We start from the raw sequence: 19901 nt of genomic DNA, 5'->3' as shown, positions 1-19901 counted from the left end.
TCTTACCAGCTTTTGATGTTGACAAAGATAAATTCTTTTTACCAATTTGATGTGTGTGAAATGGTAATGGTAGCTTCTTAGGGTTTTAACCTGTATTTGCTGACGTTTACCATCTTGTGTTAGTTAACTGAAATTAAAAAAAAAAAAAACACGAAAAAGTGAAAAATGCTGAAGTTCCCGTTGTCACACTCATTCAGCAATATTAGAAACAGTTTTCCCTGAAGCAGCTGGTATCCACCACATGGATGGTCGCAGCATGATCCCCACAAACAGAGCGGAACTTCCTCAGGGTTGTAAAATGAAACTGAAGCCACAGCCAGCACTGTTACTCTCTTCAGAACTGGTGGGGGGTTTGCTGGATTGAGTGTCAATGCATTGCTGCTTCTAGAATGCAAGACAAGTACTAAATGATTTGTGCGTACTCCCACACCTTCTGGAAACTTTTGCCTAGAAGATCCAGCCACTCGTTCATATGCGGTGAGGTGGTCCTTAAGAGGGCTACAGCAGCCTGCCAGCCTTCAGCAGATTACTTGATTGCCTTATAAGGTAAGTGTCTAACCTAATCCAGTGGACGTTTTGAAAAAGGAAGGGACGGAAAGCCCTTCGGTAAAGCATAGAAGGTAAACCAAACCAAACTTCACCTCACAAATCTCATTTTCAAGATAGGAATCTAGAGCTTTCCTATTCAATACAGTGGCCAGTGCCACATGTGGCTACTGAGCAAGTGAAATGTGGCTACTGCAACTGGGGAACTGAATTGTACATTTTGTTTAATTGTCATTAAAGATAAATTGTAAAACTGAGGCAGTATAAAATATTTTTATCTTAAACATGTTATTATTTTGGTAGTATGATATTTTAACCACTAAAAATTACCATCTGAGTCGATATATTCTCCAAGTACAAAATATATACTTTTGAACATAGTAAAAACTTTTTTATATTGATTATATGGAAAAATCATGCTTTTGATACCCTGGGTTAAATATATTGTTTTATTTCCTTTTGCTTTTAAAAGTGGTTATTATGCAATTTAAAAGTAAATATGGCACGACATCAGGGAAGGTGAGGGAGGAAGAACCAGGGATCCATCTCCCTACCTAGATAATTGTATTGGCACAAATCTGTCTGATATAACTACTTTAGAGCTCTAGAGTCTATTCAAAGACTTAAAACTTCCAGGGCAAGTCTTGGACAGTAAATTGTGGTTAATTTTGGTCAATTTCAGCTCTTAGCATATTAGTGGCTACCTGTTCCCCATTCTCACTCTCAAGGTAGGCAGCCATACACATGTAATGGGAGCAGCTTTGCACAGCTTGTGGGAGCCAGGGTGAGCAATAAGGACTTTGTCCTCCAAAGAGATCTGTGTTCTGATTGTTGCTTATGGTTGCAGAGGTATAGACACAGAGGTGAGCAGTCATTGTCTCAATCCTACCATCTAAAGTGGTTTCCAAGGGATTTAAAGACCCAGAACGTATTTTTCTTAATCCATTCATTTCCCCCTTTCTCCCTTGTTGGAAGCTAGGCATTTAAGGACTACATCATTCAAGAGCAATTGAATAGACTGGGAATTTAGAAAATCACTATGTATACCCAGGGAAAGGTGAAGGCTTAGAGAAGATGTGAGAAGATCTTTCTTTCTTTCTTTCTTTTTTTTTTTTTTAAGATTATTTATTTTGAGAGAGACAGTGTGAGTAGAGGAGGGGCAGGGAGAGAGAGAGAGAGAAAGAGCAACAGAGAGACAGAGAGAGAGAATCCCACGCAGGCTCTATATCATCAGCACAGAGCCCTGTGCAGGGCTTGAACTCATGAACTGCAAAATCATGACCTGAGCTGAAATCAAGAGTTGGACACTCAACTGAGCCACCCAGGTGCCCCTAGACCTGGGGAGATCTTAAGTTTACATCTCTCTGATTCTAGGCATAGAGATACTGCACAATAACAACAAAATTAGCAAGCCCTTGGGCAGGTGGAGAAGCTAATTTCCAGGGTTAACGCAGTATAAGATTTAAATGTCCAGTTTTGGGGGAGCCAGGCTAGTTCAGTCAGCAGAGCATGCAGCTCTTGATCTTTGGGCTGTGAATTCAAGCCCAATGTAGAGAATACTTAAAAGTAAAATCTTACAAAAAAATGTTCAGTTTCCAACAAAAAATCCTAAGACATACAAAGAAGAAAAGAACTATGACAAATTCAAAGTAAATTAAATCAACAGAAACCATGCCTGAGAAAGTCCAGAGGTGGATGTACTACACAGAGACTACAACTGTCTTACAGAAACTCAAAGAACTATAGGAAGATGAGCACAAAGTCAAGAAAATTATGTATTAATAATATGGGTATATCAATAAAGAGGTAAAGAACAAGAAATTCTGGAGCTGAAAAGTACAATAAGTGAAAGGGAGTGGTTAACTAGAGTGATTCAAAAGCAGATTTAAGCTGGAAGAAGAATCAGCAAACTTGAAGAAAATATGAGTGAAATATTAAGTTGAGGAACAGGAAGAAAAAAGATTGAAGAAAAGTAAATAGAGCTGTAAAGCAGACCAATATATGTATTGTGGTCTCATGGGAACAAAGAAAAGAGCAAGGAGATTATCTGAAGAAATTATGGTCCCAAACCCCAAATTTGATGAAAGACATCAATATTAATATCCAAGAAGTTCAATGAGCTCCAAATAGAATAACTCAAAGAGACCCACATTCAGACACATTCATTCCAACTGTCAAAAGTGAAAGATGAGAGAATATTGAAAGCTTCAAGAGAGAAGTGACTCATCACGTACAAGGGATCTCAAGATTATAAGCAGATTTTTCTTTAGAAACAGTGGAGGACAGGAGGCAGTAGGTTGATATATTCAAAGTGCTGCATGAAAAAAAAAAGAAACCCAAGAAACCTATATTGGGTGAAGCTGTCCTTCAAATGTGAGGGAGGAATTAGATAATTTGATAATCAGATAATAAAAGCTGATGGAGTTCATTACCACTAGAACTGCCCTGTAAGAAATGCTAAAAGGAATTCTTCAGGATGAAATGAAGTATACTAGAGAGTAACTCAAAGCTATATGAAGAAATAAATAGTTACAGTAAAGATACACATGTAGAAAATTATAAAACCTGGTAAATTGTAACTTTGGTTTGTAACACTGCTCTTTTTTTTCTACATGATTTAAAAGACTAATATATAGAGGGGTGCCTGGGTGGCTCAGGCACCTGGAACCTGCCTGGGATTCTCTCTCTGCCTCTCCCCCACTTACACATGTTCTCTCTCTCTCTCTCTCTCTCTCTCTCTCTCTGTCCCTCTCTCTCTCCCTCTCTCTCAAAATAAATAAGCTTAAAAATTTTAAAAAGACCAACACATAGAAAAATTATTAGTCTATGTTCTTGGACACACAATGCATAAAGATGTAATTTTGTGTAACATCAGTAATGAAAGGGGTTAGGGATGGAGATGTTTAAAAGTATTTTTTGCCTGTTATTGAAGTTAAGCTGTTATAAATTCAAATTCGGGTGTTATAAACCTTAGGATATAAAATGTAATCCCTAGGGTAACCACAAGGAAAACAGTTATAGAGTATACTGAAAAGGAAAAGAGGAAGGAATTAAAATGTGTCACTAAGATAAATTAACCAAACAGAAAACAGTAATGCAAGAATGAGGGACAAAAAGCTGTAAGACATATAGAAAAGACATAACAAAATGTCAGAAGTCCTTCCCCATCATTAATTACTATAAATATAAGTGGATCAAACTCTTCAGTCACAAGAATTTTGTGGAAAGGATAAAAAACAAAGATCAATTTTATACTGCTTTCAGGAGACTTCGTTTAGATCCAAAGACAAATAGGTTGAAGGTGAAAGAACAAAAAAGGATATTTATTGTACCTAGTAACCAAAGAGAGAAGGGGTGATCATACTAATACCTAATACTAATAATATCACACAAGATAGTATTAAGTAAAAAATGGTTACAGGAGACAAAGAATGATATTATATATTAATAAAAGGTTCAATAAATCATTAAGATTTATCAATTATAAACATAAAGCAAAAATGAAGGGAAAAATAAGACAGTTTTTATATAATGGCTGGAGACTTCAATATCCCATTCTCCACAGTAGATGGAACAAGCAGATAGAAGATGAGTATGCAAAGAGAAGACTTATTTATTTTGTTAGGAGAAAGAAACAATCCATAAAGCAACTAGATCTAACAGAAATATATGGAACATTCCACTAAACATTAATAGAATACACATTCTTTTCAAGTGCACACGGAACATTCTTCAGAATAGATCATAAATTAGGCTACAAATCAAGTCTTAATATATTTAAAAGATAGATGTGTCACAAAGTATCTTCTCTGACCACAATGGGTTGAAATTAGAAATTATTAATGGAAGGAAAACTGGATAACTCAAAAAAAATGGAAATTAAATATCACACACTTAACCACAGGGTCAAATAAGAAATCACAAGGAAAATTAGGAAATACTTAGAATGAAAATAACATAGCCTTCCAGAACTTATGGGATGCAGCAAAAGTAGTGCTAAGAGGTTAATTTATAGCTGAAAATGCTTATATTTAAAAAAAGAAGAAATTTCTCGTCAACAACCTAACTTAATACCTTTAAGGAGCTACAAAAGAAAGAACAGACTAGAACTAAAGCTAGCAGAAAAAAAGGCATTAATAAACATTAGAGCAGAGATAAAATAGAGAATAGAGAAAAATGAATAAAACCTAGAGTTGGTTATTCAAGAAATCAATGCCATCGATAAACTTTTAGCTAGATGGACTAAGGAAAAAGAAGACTCAAATTACTAATTGAAAATGAAAGTGTGTTAATTACTACTGATTCTACAGTAACAAAAAGAGTATAAAAGAGCATAATGAACAATTGTACACCAACAAACTGGATAACCTAGATGAAATGGACAAATTTTTAGAGACCAAAAATCTACCAAGACTAGAGCATGTGACTCTTGATCTCTGGGTTGTAGGTTTGAACCCCACATTGGGTATAGAGATTACTTAAAAATAAAATCTAAAAAAAAAAAAAAATCTACCAAGACTGAATGAAGAAAGAAAGAAAATCCGAATAGACCTATGTAACTAGGAAAGAGATGGAATCAGTAATTAAAAACCTCCTGACCAAGAAAAGCCTTGAAGCTGCTGGTCTCATTGATAAATTCTACCAAACATTTAAAGAACTGGCACCAGTCCTTCTCAGTTCCAAAAAATTGAACAGGAAGGAACACTTACTAACTCATTCTATGAAGCCACCTCTGTCGTGATAGCAAAGCCAGACAATGACCCTACAAGAAAACTGCAGACCAATATTCCTGAGGAACACTGATTAAAAATTCTCAACAAAATGCTAGCAAACCAAATTCAGCTGCATATTAGAAGGATTATAGGCCATGACCAAGTGGGATTTATTCCTGAGATGTAAGGATGGATCAACGTACAAAAACCAGTGTAATTCACCATATTAATAGAATGAAGGACAAAAACTACATGATCATCTCAATTGATGCAGAAAAAGCATTTGACAAACTTTAGCACCTTGCACAGTAAGAACACTTAAACACACTCAGGATAAAAGGAAACCACCTCAACATCATAAAGGCCATGTACTAACATCATTCTTCATGGTGAAAGACTGAAGGCTTTCCCTCTAATTCAGGAACAACACATGCCCAACTTAAGCACATTATTCAACACAGTCTTGGAAGCTCTGGACAGAGCAAGTAGGCAAAGAAAAGAAAAAAGATATCCATATTGGAAAGGAAAAAAGTAAAATCTGTTTGCAGATGACATGATGTTTTATGTAAAAAACATCCTTAAAGATTCTACACACACAAAAGATAAAGAACTTATTTTGCTTAGCATAATACTCTCTAGATCCATCCATGTCATTGCACATGGCAAGATTTCATTCTGTTTTATGGCTAGAGCAAAATAAGTCAGTCACAGAAAGACAAATGCCATATGATTTCACTCATTTGTGGAATTTAAGAAACCAAACAAGCAAAGGAAAGAGAGAGAGAGGAGGGAGCAGGCAAACCAAAAAACAGACTTTTAACTATAGAGAACTGATGGTTACCAGAGGGTAGGGGTGGGGGGGATGGGTTAAAGGGTGATGGGGATTCAGGAGTGCACTTGTGATGAGCAAAGGGTAATATATACAATTGTTGAGCCACTATATTGTTCACCTGAAACTAATACAACACTGTATGTTAACCAACTGGAATTTAAATAAAAACTCCAAAAAAATGAAATAATCAACAAAAATTAAGGGCAAAAAAATCAACATGCAAAAATCAGGTTTCTGCCCACTACTAATGAACAATCTGAAAAAGAAATTCAGAAAATTCCATGTATAATATCATCGAAAATAATACATAAGAACCAAGGGAAAAGAAGACGTGTAAACTGAAAAATACAAACAAAAGCTGAGAGAAATTAAAGAAGACATAAACAAATGGAAAGACATTTTGTTGTGTTCATGAGCTGAAACTTAATGTTGTTAATAATGTCAGTACTACCTCAAGTGAGTCACACTTACCTACAAGCTGCTCCAGGCATGGGGGAACAAAATGGTTCTCAGAGATGCACATTAGGCTGGAGAAAGGGCAAAAATCAATTTCAGAGTGGCAGTTGGCTTCCAGTGACCAAGGGCAATTTAGGAACTAGTGAATATATTGCCAGGGGTCAGGGACACGACGACATTCATTAGGAACTAATTCTGTCACTGTGCTACATAAGACAGCACACAGTGAGGAGACATGTAAACACCTAATGCCTCATAACTCAAGTTTTGCTAAAAGGGGAGATGTTTGGCCTCTGCTCCCTTTGTCCTTCCTTCCTGATAGAGACAGAGTGACTTATGGCATTGGAGAATTTAGGAGAAGGTATAGAGCATAAAAGTGCCTGTCCCTCTTCTTCTCTCTGGTCAGCCTGTCTATAAGACGGGGGCTTTCTGCTCCACCACTTATATGTGCTGAGGACATAGGCCCTGAAGATAGGCCGAGAGATGCTTCTCTTGTCCCCAAGATGAGGCCAAGTGGCTGTGGGGTGGGGTTTTAGGGAAGGTGTGCTTGCCTTCCAAGGTAGATTAGGCTCCTACTTTCCTGCAAGGGGGCTGCCCCAGGGTCCCAACTCAACAGGAGGCCACAAGTATCAGCTTGACCAGGGAACAGGTTCATGCATGATTTCCAATCTACTTCGTTAGCGTCAAAACTAATGTTTTTAATTCCATCAGTCTGACTCCTGCGCCTCATTTCTTAACCAGTTCCCCATTTGATGTGGGGAAAGAGGCATTAATAATTATCCTCCCCAAACCTAACAGCAGCTTTTAAAACAACAGAATAACAGCAATAGTAACATTTCATGCCTTATTTCATTTATTTTCATTATTAAAAAAATTTCAATTAAAGTGTAATTAACCTACAGTGTTATATTAGTTTTAGGTATACAATATAGTGATTCAACAATTCCATATATTACTCAGCGCTCATCAAGGAAAATGTGCTCTTAACCCCCTTTACCTATTTCACCACCACCACCACCCCCCACCTCCCCTGTGCTAGCCATCTGTTCTCTACAGTTAAGAGTTCGTTTTTTGGTTTGTCTCTTTCTCCCCCCTTTGTTTGTTTCTTAAATTCCGCATATGAATGAAATCATATGGTATTTGTCTTTCTCTATTTTATTTTGATTAGCATATACTCTCTAGATCTATCAATGTTGTTGCAAATTACAAGATTTAATTCTTTTTGTCGTTGAATAATTTTCTGTTGTATATATATACTTCATCTTTTTTTTAGATGTTTATTTTGAGAGAGAGAGATAGAAAGCAAGCAGGGAAGGGGCAGAGAGAGAGGAGACAGAATTCTAAGCAGGCTCCACACTGTCAGTGCAAAGCCTCACACAGGACTCAAACTCATGAACCATGAGATTATGACCTGAGCTGAAACCAAGAATTGGACACTTAACTGACGGAGCCACCCAGGCACCCCAATATACCTCATCTTCTTTATCCATTTGTTGATGGATACTTAGGTTGCTTCCATAAGTTGACTATTGTAAATAAGGCTGCAGTGAACAAGGGTGCATGTATCCCTTTGAGTTAGTGTCTTTATATTCTTTGGATAAATACAGAGTAGTGTGATTACTAGATTTTAGTGTCGTTCTATTTTTAATTTCTTAAGGAAACTCCATACTGTTTTCCACAGTGGCTACACTAGTTTGCATTTCCATCAACAGTGCAAGAGGCTCCTTTTTCTTTACATCCTTGTCAAAACTTGTTGTTTCTTGCGTTTTTGATTTTAGCCCTTCTGGCAGGTGTGAGGTGATACTGTAGTTTTGATTTGCATTTCCCTGATGATAAGTGATGTTGAACATCTTTTCATGTGTCAGCCATCTGGATGTCTTCTTTGGAGAAATGACTGTTCATGTCATCTGCCGATTTTTTAATTAGGTTGTTTCTTTGGTGTCGAATTGTAGAAGTTACTTATATATTTTGTATACTACCCTTTATGTGATATTCATTTGCAATACCTTCTCCCATTCAGTAGGTCGTCTTTCAGTGTTGTTGGCTGTTTTCCTTCGCTGTGCAGAAGTCTTTGATTTGGTTGTAGTGTCCCAGGCCTTTCATGCCTTTGAAAACATCCATGTGATGAAGACTGAGAGTAAAGTGAAGACATAGGCAAAGGAGTATTGTGAGGAAAGTGGGGAAAACATTTTGCAGGATTGAACAGGTGGCTCTACAGGTGAACTGTAGCAATCTGGCTTTACAAACAAGACTGGTCTTTATGTGTGGCATCTGTGAGTAAACTACTTTTGCTGAGAACTTGCCAGGGTCAGGTAGTGTGATAGTGGTTTCTTAAAGCTCATTTTGTAGAGTAAGTCAAAAGCTTCTTGGGATCGATCTTTCCTTAACAGACCTTACCTGTTACAGAGATACAGATGTTTGGAGTTTCTGTAATATGATGAAGAACTCAGATTATAGGGAAGTCAGGTGTATGTATACAAGCAGGGAGTCTGTAAATATAAACACTTCAGGACATGCAGAACAATTAGCTATTTTTAAGGTGTTTCATATACCAGTTTCTATTTTTAAAAGGTAGTATCCACTAACAAGAAAGTCAGTAATTTCAAAGAGCTAGGAGAGAAGCTGTTGAAGCATAGAGGCAGTAATCAGAGCCCAGAGTTCATTTCAGTACCAGTGATGTTTCTCAGTAGTAAATATAAACACAACCATGGAGGCAAAACACCCTCACCTCTATAAAGGAATTGACAAACTGGGGAGGAGATGGGGCATTTTTCTGGTGGTTGGATCATTCAAATAGATTTGTGCAGTGACTAGGAGCTTGCATTTTTCCAGTTTCAAAGAATAAAAGGTAGAATGAGAGACAGGTTGATAACATGCAACATAAAATGAGATATTATTTTCACAACCTATTTTTGATGTTCAGTATCCATGATTCTGTATCCCTTAAGTAAACACAATTTTTCCATTTGACTCTGAAAACCTCAAGAATGTTGACTTCTTAGATATATAATTTGAAGTGCTTCATACTTTTATTTCCAAAGAAACTGTATTTTAAATATTTCATTTAAGGATCTGAAGATTAGTAAGACATGTGGACAGAAAATCCTTTTCCCATCAATAGTTAAGGAAATATAGAAAGGTATTCATTTGTCACAGGAAAATCTCCCCAAGAAATGTACATTAGGCTGTGATTAATGTCCAGAGTGGATTTCTTTAGAAATTCCAAATGAAATCTTCTCCATGGCTCTGGGACTACTAAAAGCAACTTTGCCAGTCATCAGAGAGTGTCTGGAGATTGATGTCACTCAGCTTGACACCAGGCATATGTATTTGGGTGCGTGAGCCACCCTGCTCAGGAGGTCCTCGCCCCCCGCGGCCAGCAGCACGCTCCATTCAGCTGTACTTCCCAAGCCAGGTGAGGGCACAGCCTCACTGGCACAACCACATCTCTCACCTCCCATATCGTAAACTGGTTCACTCATCAGCCATTAGTTCCCATTTTTGTTCTGCAGATCCAGATCCTTCTCTGTTAAGCCTAAACTGTGTCCTGTAACTTCTGAGACTTTTGAAAACTGGGCCCCCCCCTTCTTCATACCCACCCTGGCCCCACTGATTTTCACTGAATCACCACCTCCTTTGTGACAACAGCTGTCCTTGGAGGCCACTCTGTACGTCTTTCCACACACAGGGGTCACTGCTTGCCCTGACACTTTCCTTCCTTTGGAGCATTCCATTTGCACCACAGAAGGCAGCTTCTCTTGCAGATTGTGAGGAGGGAAGAACCATCTCCCTAAAATGCCCCCGCAGGACTTACCTTCTCAGGTTCTTACTATTTCTACCTTTGTATTCAGTTCAAAAAAAATCAAGGAAGGCAGGGTACAAAGACCTAGGGACAGGCCAGTCGACATCCTGTGTGGCAAATGCTTTTTGTTCCTTATAGTGTTTTATTCATCTTTTTCCTGTATTAATATATAATTGACAAAATTGTGAGACATTTAAAGTGTACAACATGGTGATTTGATGGACATATACATTGTGAAAAGATGACCACCATCTAGTTAATTAACACATCCATCACCTCATGTATTTATCTTCTTTTTTGTGTGTGTGGTAATGTTGAAGTTCAACTGTCAGCAAAATTCAATTACATAGTACAGTGCTATCAATTATAGTCACCATGTTATATATTACATTCTCAGATTTTATTCATCTTACAACTGAAAGTTTGTACTCTTTTAGGAAGCTTTCCCTATTTCCCCCGCCTCCCTGTCCATGGTAATTACTTTTTGACCCTCTGCTTATAAAAGTTCACCTTCTAATTTTATTTTTTTAGACTCCACATATAAGCGATGCCATGCAGTATTTGTCTTTCTTTGACTTATTGCACTTAGCACATGGTCCTCCAGGTTCATGTTGTTGCAGGATTTCTTTTTTCTTCATTGAGGTAAAACTGGAATATAACATTATATATGTTTCAGGTATACATTACATGCTCATACTCAACATCCATACTCATAATGAAGTCTAGTTACCATCCATCATGATTCATCTAACCCCTTTGCCCATTTCTCCTACCCTCTAACTCCCTTACCTCTGGTAACCAACAGTCTATTTTCTCTATGTATTTCCTTTTGTTGTGTTTTATTCATTCATTTTTCTCCTGAGTTTATGAGCAACTTTATGCCTAATCTTTGAAGTCTTTATCAGGTAGAATGCTTATCTCCATTTCACTAATGTATTTTTCTGAGGTTTTGTCTATTATCTTTAACTTGGATCATCTTCCCCAGCCTCCTAATTGTGTCTGGGTCTCTGTGTTTATTTCGGTGTAATCAGTTTCAAACAGAGAGGGAGGCAACCCATAAGAGACTCTTAAATTTAGAGAACAAACTGAGGGTTGAGGGAGGGTGGGAGGTGAAAATGAGTGATGGGCATTGAGGAGGGCACTTGTTGGGATGAGCACTGGGTGTTGTATGTAAGCAATGAATCATGGAAATTTACTCCTGAAACCAAGAGCACACTATATACACTGTATGTTAACTAACTTGACAATAAATTATACTTAGGGAAAAAATATTTCTATGTAATCAGGGAAGCAGTTCGTTCTCCCAGACTTGAAGAGTTACTCAGTGGAAGACTGGCAATGTGTTGCATTCTATTGTTTGTGCAGTGCCCAGGGTGGAAGCCTGCCAAGCTCTTTCTCTCTTATTTGTTTCAGTCCAGTGGAGTCCAGAAATACATCTCAAGTCCCCACCCTGAGCCAGCTCTAGATGTTCAAGGAGCATTGTTCATCATGGAGAACATCAAGGAGATGTTCAAAGAGTCTGTTCAGAGTTCACTTTTTGGGTCTGGTTGGCTATAGGCCATGGTGGATAAACATCAGACTGGGGAAAGCTTATCCACTGGATGTGGCAAGGCAGAGGCCACTATGGAGTTGTGTGGGGGTTGGAGGGCTGGGGTCTGGTGGGCTGGGGGCCCTAGTGGATGAACACTGTTGGGGTCGAGTCCACATGTCAGATCTCACAGGGTACAGGCACGGTGGATAAGCACTGGGCTGCATGTGATAGGGCAGGGCTGCAGGACATTGGGGGGGTGGGGCATGCAAGTGGCACTCATAAGGAAGATTGGGAGCACCAAAAATGGCACTGGCCAGCACAGGGCTAGCAAGGAAGGATAGGAAATTAAAAAGGCACCTGCCAGCACCTCTCTCTGCAGAGATCTATACTTGACCCCTGCTCCTCTGGTATGCTCCCTAAGACTAGTAAATGACCTTCCCTCACACATAGCCCAGCTGCTTCTCATACTGCCTCTGCATTAGGACTTGTAGCAAGTGAGTCTGTGTGTTAACCCTTCAAGAGCAGGATCTCAGTTTCCTACAGTCCTCTGGCTTACCTGGACATTAGCTCCGCTGGTTTTCTAAGGCATTTGTTTTGGGGGGTATTCTTTTCAGTGCAGGTCCCATGGGTTAGGTGCCTGATTTGGATGTCAAACCTCTTGCTCCTCAAAGAGAAGCTATGAATTTGTGATATCCCTCCCTCTTGTGGGTTGATGCACTGGCAGTGGGAGTCCTGGCAAGAGTACTTCTCTGCTTTTCTTACCAATTCCTATGTGGGTTTCTCTCTTTTTCCTGTCCTGTGTTGTAGAAGAGTTGTTCTGTGTCTTTAGGTCTTTTTCAGAGAGAATTATTTTATATGTATTTGTAACTTGGGTGGTCTGTGGGAGGAAGTGAGCCCAGGATTTTCCTATGATGCCATCTTGGAACCCCACCAAGATTTATGTCTTTTTAAAAACTGAATAATATTGATTGTAGATTGTAGGTATCTATACTTTCTTTATCCATTTGTCTGTCAACAGACACTTAGGTTGTTTCCATACCTTAACTATTGTGAATAAAGCTGCAATGAATAGGTACAGATATCTCTTTGAGATAGTGGTTTTATTTACTTTGGATATATACAGAGTAGTGTGGTTTTGGTCTCATATGGTAGTTCCATTATAAATTTCTTGAGGAACCAACCCATTTTCCATAGGTGCTGTACCAATTTACATTCCCAGTAGCAGTGCACAAGGGTTCCTTTTGCTCCACATCTTCTCCAACATTCTCTCTTGTCTTGATAATAGCCAGTCTGACCAGTGTGAGGTGATATGTCATTGTGGTTTTGATTTGCATTTCCTTGATGATTGGTAATATTGGTCATTTTAAACATTCTTTGGAAAAATGTGCGGGACCTTTGCCCATTTTTAAATTGGGTTTTTTAAAAAATTTATTTTTTTGCTGTTGAGTTGTAGGAGTTTCTTATATATTTTGGATATTAACCTTTTATTGGGTATGCTATTTGCACAATTTTTCTCTTCCTATAGGTTGTCTTTCCTCTCCTTTCTTTCTCCCCTCTTTCTTTCTTCTTTCTTTTCTTTTCTTTTCATTTCTTTTCCCTTTCTCTTTCTTTCTTTTTCTCTCCCTCTCTCTTTCATGTTTATTTATTTTTGAAAGAGAGAGAGAGACAGACAGAGTGTGAGCAGGGGAGGGGCAGAGAGAGAAGGAGACAGAATCCAAAGTAGGCTCCAGGCTCTTAGCTGTCAGCATAGAGCCCAACATGGGGCTTGAACTCATAAGTGGTGAAATCATGACCTGAGCCAAAGTCACTTAACTGACTGAGCCAACCAGGCACCCCAAGTAGGTTGTCTTTTCATTTTGCCAGTGGTTTCCTTACTGTATAGAAACTTTAAAGTTTTTATGGTCACACTTGGTTATTTTTGCTTTTGTTGCTATTGATGTCAAATGCAAAAGCTATCAAGAAGCTCACCCACTATTTTTCTGGAAGTATAGTTGATATGTTGTATTAGTTTGAACTGTATAACAGTGATTCATCAGTTTAATACATTATATACTGTTCACCACAATAAGTGTAGTTCCCATCTTTCACCATACACAATTATTAATTATTGACAATATTCCCTGTGCTGTATTTTCCATCTCCATAACTTATTATTTTATAACTAGGAGTTTTTACCTCTTAATCCCTTCACCTATTTTGCCTATCCTTCTTCCTTAGGCAGCCATTAGTTCTCTGTTAAGAGTCTGTTTCTGGGTGTTTTTTTGTTTTGCTTTTTTAAGTTTTCACATGTAAGTGAAAATATATGGTATTTATTTTCTCTGATTTATTTCACTTAGCATAATGCCCTCTAGGTCCATCCATATTGTTGGGAATGGCAAAATTTCATTCTTTTATTATTTTTTTTAATTTTTTTTTCAACATTTTTTATTTATTTTTGGGACAGAGAGAGACATAGCATGAACGGGGGAGGGGCAGAGAGAGAGGGAGACACAGAATCTGAAACAGGCTCCAGGCTCTGAGCCATCAGCCCAGAGCCTGACGCGGGGCTCGAACCCACGGACCGCGAGATCGTGACCTGGCTGAAGTCGGACGCTTAACCGACTGTGCCACCCAGGCGCCCCAAAATTTCATTCTTTTTAATGACTGAGTAATATTCCATTGTATATATACCACATCTTCTTTATCCTTTCATCCATTGATTGCTACCTGGGTTGCTTCCATATCTTAGCTATTGTAAATAATGCTGCAGTAAACATAGGGGTACATATATCTTTTCAAATTTGTGTTTTCATTTTCTTTGGGTAAATACCCAACACTAGAATCACTGAATCATGTTATTTCTATCTTTAATTTTCACAAAAACCTCCATACTGTTTTCCATAGTGCATGTTCAATTTGCCTTCCCACCAACAGTACATGAGAGTTCCTTTTTCTCCATATCCTGTGAACAGTTATTTTGTGTCTTTTTGATACTAGTCATTCTGACTGATATGAATTTTCTCATTGTGGTTTTGATTTGCATTTCCCTGATAATTAGTGATGAGCATCTTGTCATATGTATATCTTGCCATCTGTATATCGTCTTTGGGAAAATGTCTTTTCAAGCAATCTCATTGTTTAATTGGATTTTTATTAATTATTTTGGTGTTGGGTTATAGTTGTTTATATATTTTGGATATTAACCTCTATATATTTGCAGATATCTCCTATTCCATAGGTTGCCTTTCAGCTTTGTTGATGGCTTACTTTGCTGTGCAGAGCTTTTATTTGCATGTATTCCCGGTATTTTTTCTGCTTTTGTTTCTCTTGCCTTAGGAGACAAATCTAGAAAAATGTTGCTATGGCTGATGTCAGAGAAATAACTGCTTGTGTTTTCTTAAAGGATTTTAGTGGTTTTAGATCTCTCATTTAGGTCTTTAATCCATTTTGAGTTTATTTTTGTGTATGGTGTAAGAAAGTGGTCCAGTTTCATTTTTTTGCATGCAGCTGTCCAGTTTCCCCAGCATCATTTATTAGAGAGACTGTCTTTTCCCCATTGTATATTCTTGCCTCCTTTGTTATAGATTAATTGACCATATATGTGTAGGTTTATTTCTAGGCTATTTTGTTCCATTGATCCGTGTGTCTATTTTTGTGCCAGTACCATATTGTTTTGATTACTAGAGTTCTGTAGTGTACTTTGAAATGTGGAATCACGATACTTGCAGCATTCATCCACTCTTTTATCAAGTCTGATGAGCATCTTTTGACCATTACTTTGAACTTCTTACCAGATAGATTGATTGCCATTTCATTTAATTTTTTTCCTCAACTTTGGTCTTATTCTGTTGTTCAGAAGATATTCCTCTGTCTCATTTTGTTTGACTTTCTGTGTTTGTTTCTATGAATTAGGCAAAACAGTTAGGTCTCCCATTCTTGATGAATGGCCTTGTGTAAGAACATCCCTGGTGTAGACTGTGTATGCCTGGTGATTTTGGCTGGCTGGCTGGAGCTGTAGGGGGTGTGGTCTGGGAATTCCCTGGGCAATCTACACTGAGGCTACTCTGGTAAGATGATTGGAGTTGAAGCAGGCACAGAGCAGGGGTCCCTGGGTGCTCCAAAAAGGGGTGCCTTGGTGGGACAGCTGGAACTGAAGTGGGCACGCACTAGGTGGGTCCCAGGGCATTCTCTGCATGGGGTACCTTGGACGGATGGTTCCAGCCATACTGGGTGTGGCCTAGGGCCCCAGGGCCCTAGGGTGTTCCCTGGTGAGTTGGCTGGAGCTAAAGCAGATGGAGACCTGGGGTGTCCTGGAGTGCTTTGTGCCTGTATTGCCTTGGTAAGTTGGCTGGAGCTGCAATGGGCACACCAAGGGAGTAACCTGGTGTACACTGCACTGGGCTCACCTTGGCAGGACAGCTGAAGTCTGGGGTCTGGAGAAAGTTCTAGCAGTTTCTTCAGTTAGTTGGATCCTCTGGGGTGGGTTCACTTATAGTCTAGTTGCCTTTTGAACTGCTGCTCTTTTTCCATGCCCCAGCATGGATGAATCTGTGCATGGGTCCTTCCGTGTTGTCCCTACCCAATGAAGTTTACATTAGGGTTGGGGTTCCTGTTGCTAACGTGTCTCTGTTTCTCCTGCTATTCTCTATGTGGTCTCTCTATCCTTTGTTGTACAAAAACCGTTTAATCAGTCCTCAGTTCTTCAGGAGGAAATATTCTATATGTAGGTACAGATTCAGTGTGTCTGTGGGAGGAGGTCTTCCTAGCCACCATCTTGGACCTAAATCATTCCTGTTTCCTTAGAGAGGTTTTATTGTCTTAGGTCTTACTTTCAAGTCTTTAATTGATTTTGAGTTGACTTGTGTGTATGGTATAAGGTGGGGGGTCCAGTTTTCCCATCACCATTTATTGAAGAGACCCTCTTTTTTCCACCATATTTTGTTGGCTTGTTTGTTGAAAGTCAGTTGAATATCTCTGGATGAATTTATTTCTGGACTGTGCTCTTCCATTGATCTAGGGTTTGTTTTTATGGCAATACCATAATGTTTTGATTGTACAGCCTTGTTTGCAATCAGGAAGCCTGATGCCTCTGGCTTTTTTGTTCTTTCTCAAGGTTGCTTTGCCTATTTAGGGGTCTTTTGTGGTTCCATATAAATTTTAGAAAAAATTTTTTCTATTTCTATGAAAGATGCCACTGGAATTTTGATAGGGACTGCACCACATCTATAGATTTCTTCTGGTAGTATGGACCTTTTTAGAATATAAATTCTTCTGGTCCCCGAATATGGAATATTTTTCCATTTGTATCTTTTCCAGTTTTTTCATCAGAGTCTGGTAGTTTTAGTGGACAGATCTTTCACCTCCTTACTTAAATGTGTTCCTAAGTATTTTATTCTTTTTGATGCTCTTATAAGCATTTTTATTTGGTTGGGATTTTGAAATCTGCAAAAAAGAGACCATCTTCATGGGTCATTTCATTTCAAACCGTCATACATTTCCTACATCTGAGAACTTTGTTCCTAGAACTGCCACCTCAGTTTAATCTAAAGAGCAAGCTCCACTGACATCTGACCTACTTAGACCTAAGTCTCACTTGCAAACACCCCATGCTGGAGGAAAAGCAGCCTGCCGGTTTCTCGGCTCTCAACCGTGAGGAATCCTAGGTTACCCTGGCAATGAGGCAGAAAACTGCAAAGAGCCTGACCAGCAAAGCAGAAAGGAGGCGAAAGAAAGCCCGACCTAATTTATAAAATAAACGCTATCTGATCTCATACAATGAAATAGTTATAAACTTAATAACAACTCTGGAAGGATAATTCATGATTGTATAGTCTTTCTAAAAACAAGTCCTCTACATTCGTAAAACACCAGCTACTAATTAAAGCAGTAAAGTGCTCAAATAAATGAAGTTTAAAAATATAAATAAATGAAGTTTACATCCAAATAGTATGTACAAATGGGCCTTTCAAGAATATATTCTTCTTTGGACCTGGATTTTGCATAGTTCTCTTTCATTGTTTTGACATTTTGCAGGATTGTAGCCTGGCTTTATTTTTGTTATCACGCTTTTATTTTTGAATATCAATTACATGTTAATATTACCATTGTATTTTTTTATTAAAAAATATTTTTAATGTTTATTTTTGAGAGAGAGCACATGAGCGGGGAAGGGGCAGAGAGAGAGGGAGACAGAGAATCTGAAGCAGACTCCAGGCTCTGAGCTGTCAGCACAGAGGCTGATGCGGGCTCGAACCTGAGAACTGTGAGATCGTGACCATGAGCTGGTCATTTAACTGAGTCACCTAGGTGCCCCACCATAGTATTTTTTTAAGTTCATTTATTTGGGAGAGAGAGAGAGAGAGAGAGAGAGAGAGAGAGAGAGATGAAGCATGTGCGCATGAGTGGGGGAGGGGCAGACAGGGAGAGAGAAAGAATCCCAAGCAGGCTCTGCACTGCCAGCGAGGAGCCTGACATGGAGCTTGAACCCACGAAACCTGAGATCATGCCCTGAGCCACAGTCAAGAGCCCGATGCTTTACCGACTGAGCCACCCACTGTATTTTTGAAACTTATATCTCCATCTGATCGTGCTTTCAAATGAAGTGTTTTATCCTCATTCCTTTTAAAAGAGGTACCATGAATATACTTTTAATAAGATAGGATTTTAAATTTTTTTTTTTTTTCAACATTTTTTATTTATTTTTGGGACAGAGAGAGACAGAGCATGAACGGGGGAGGGGCAGAGAGAGAGGGAGACACAGAATCGGAAACAGGCTCCAGGCTCCGAGCCATCAGCCCAGAGCCTGACGCGGGGCTCGAACTCACGGACCGCGAGATCGTGACCTGGCTGAAGTCGGACGCTTAACCGACTGCGCCACCCAGGCGCCCCAATAAGATAGGATTTTAAAAACAAAATGATAACCAGGAGACAAAGGGTGCTTTGATAGTAAGCCTAGTTTTATGCATTAATTTAAACTTCATTTTTCAGTTAAAGTGGAATTTTACATTTTATGTTTTCAAGTTTTTAAATGTTTTTAAAAATTACCTGATTTGTCTAGCAACACCATAGGTCCAATTAACTTTTTCTCAGAAGCATCTTTTCAATAAAGACAATTAGCTAAGAAATACAACAAACAGGGCAACACTCCAAATGTGTACCCCAAGCCCATTTTGGAGGCAGTTAGTGAACAAGGGTCTCTCTTGCATACTAACCAGGATGCTCATGCTTGACCCAGAATTCCTGAATGATCTGCCTCCGAAATTTCCCTTACAGTTTCCCAATGTTCCATTTATACACACAGCAGTTCGGAGCCAACACTAATCCAGCAGCATTTTTCAAGGAATTGAGAGTATATTTTTCAAATACGATCTGGACATAATACCATGATTAAAATACTGTAGGGGGAAATGAAAGCTTAAAACCTTCCTGAAACATAATTGAGAGTCTGCATGAAATCAAGTCCACAGAAATATTTATTATTATATCTCAGTTTGTGTTAAGTACTTTCAGAAAGTAGCGAACACTAAAAGCATATAATATGAAAAGGAAAGTTGAATTCTTGAGTTTTGCTCTGAAAATTTTCACTCTTTAAATGAGAAACATGACAAAACTTTTCGTGTTAAATTCCTCCACATGCAAACCATTTGTCATCCATTGAAAAATTTTTCTACTTCATTTCTTTACCAAAAATCTTGTGATATCTGATCCATGCTTTGATGCTAGAGATTGTCTTCTCCCCTGGCTTCTTTCCTTAGCTTGTCTGGCAGTTCTCTAAAAGTTAAAAAATATACAAGTGTACACTTGTTAGGAAAAAAGTACTGGCCTCAGAAACTCAAAAATTCTTTGCATTTCGTTATTCTGGAAGAATCTACATTATCAACACACGCACTAGCAGAGGACCGCAGTAGCTCTGGTACATGCCCCGAGGTCCTGGATTCACTTAGGATCAGATGCTTTACTCCCCATTGAGACTGTGAATACCTCATTTGGGGACTACAGGAGGCCCTGGTTCTCCTCACCCAAGGGAGACCATCTAGAAGGCAT

At 38.7% G+C, this 19901-nt stretch overlaps 1 protein-coding gene across 4 annotated transcripts in view; it reads right to left on the bottom strand.

Moving 5' to 3' along the window:
- Nucleotides 1–19312: 19312 nt before the first annotated feature.
- The window catches only part of ZRANB3 (zinc finger RANBP2-type containing 3), a 308537-nt gene continuing 307948 nt past the window's right edge, over nt 19313–19901 (bottom strand). For all 4 annotated transcript variants that reach the window (XM_058715457.1, XM_058715456.1, XM_058715458.1 and 1 more), the window contains one exon: nt 19313–19628. In XM_058715457.1, coding sequence (XP_058571440.1) covers nt 19530–19628 — 99 coding nt within the window. In that variant the 3' untranslated portion in view covers nt 19313–19529. The remainder of the gene's footprint in view (nt 19629–19901) is intronic.

The sequence above is a fragment of the Neofelis nebulosa genome, chromosome 2, assembly GCF_028018385.1.
Source record: "Neofelis nebulosa isolate mNeoNeb1 chromosome 2, mNeoNeb1.pri, whole genome shotgun sequence".
NCBI classification, from domain to species: Eukaryota; Metazoa; Chordata; class Mammalia; order Carnivora; family Felidae; genus Neofelis; species Neofelis nebulosa.
The sequence above is the reverse complement of the archived record's forward strand: the minus strand, read 5'-3'. Positions and strand labels throughout refer to the sequence as shown.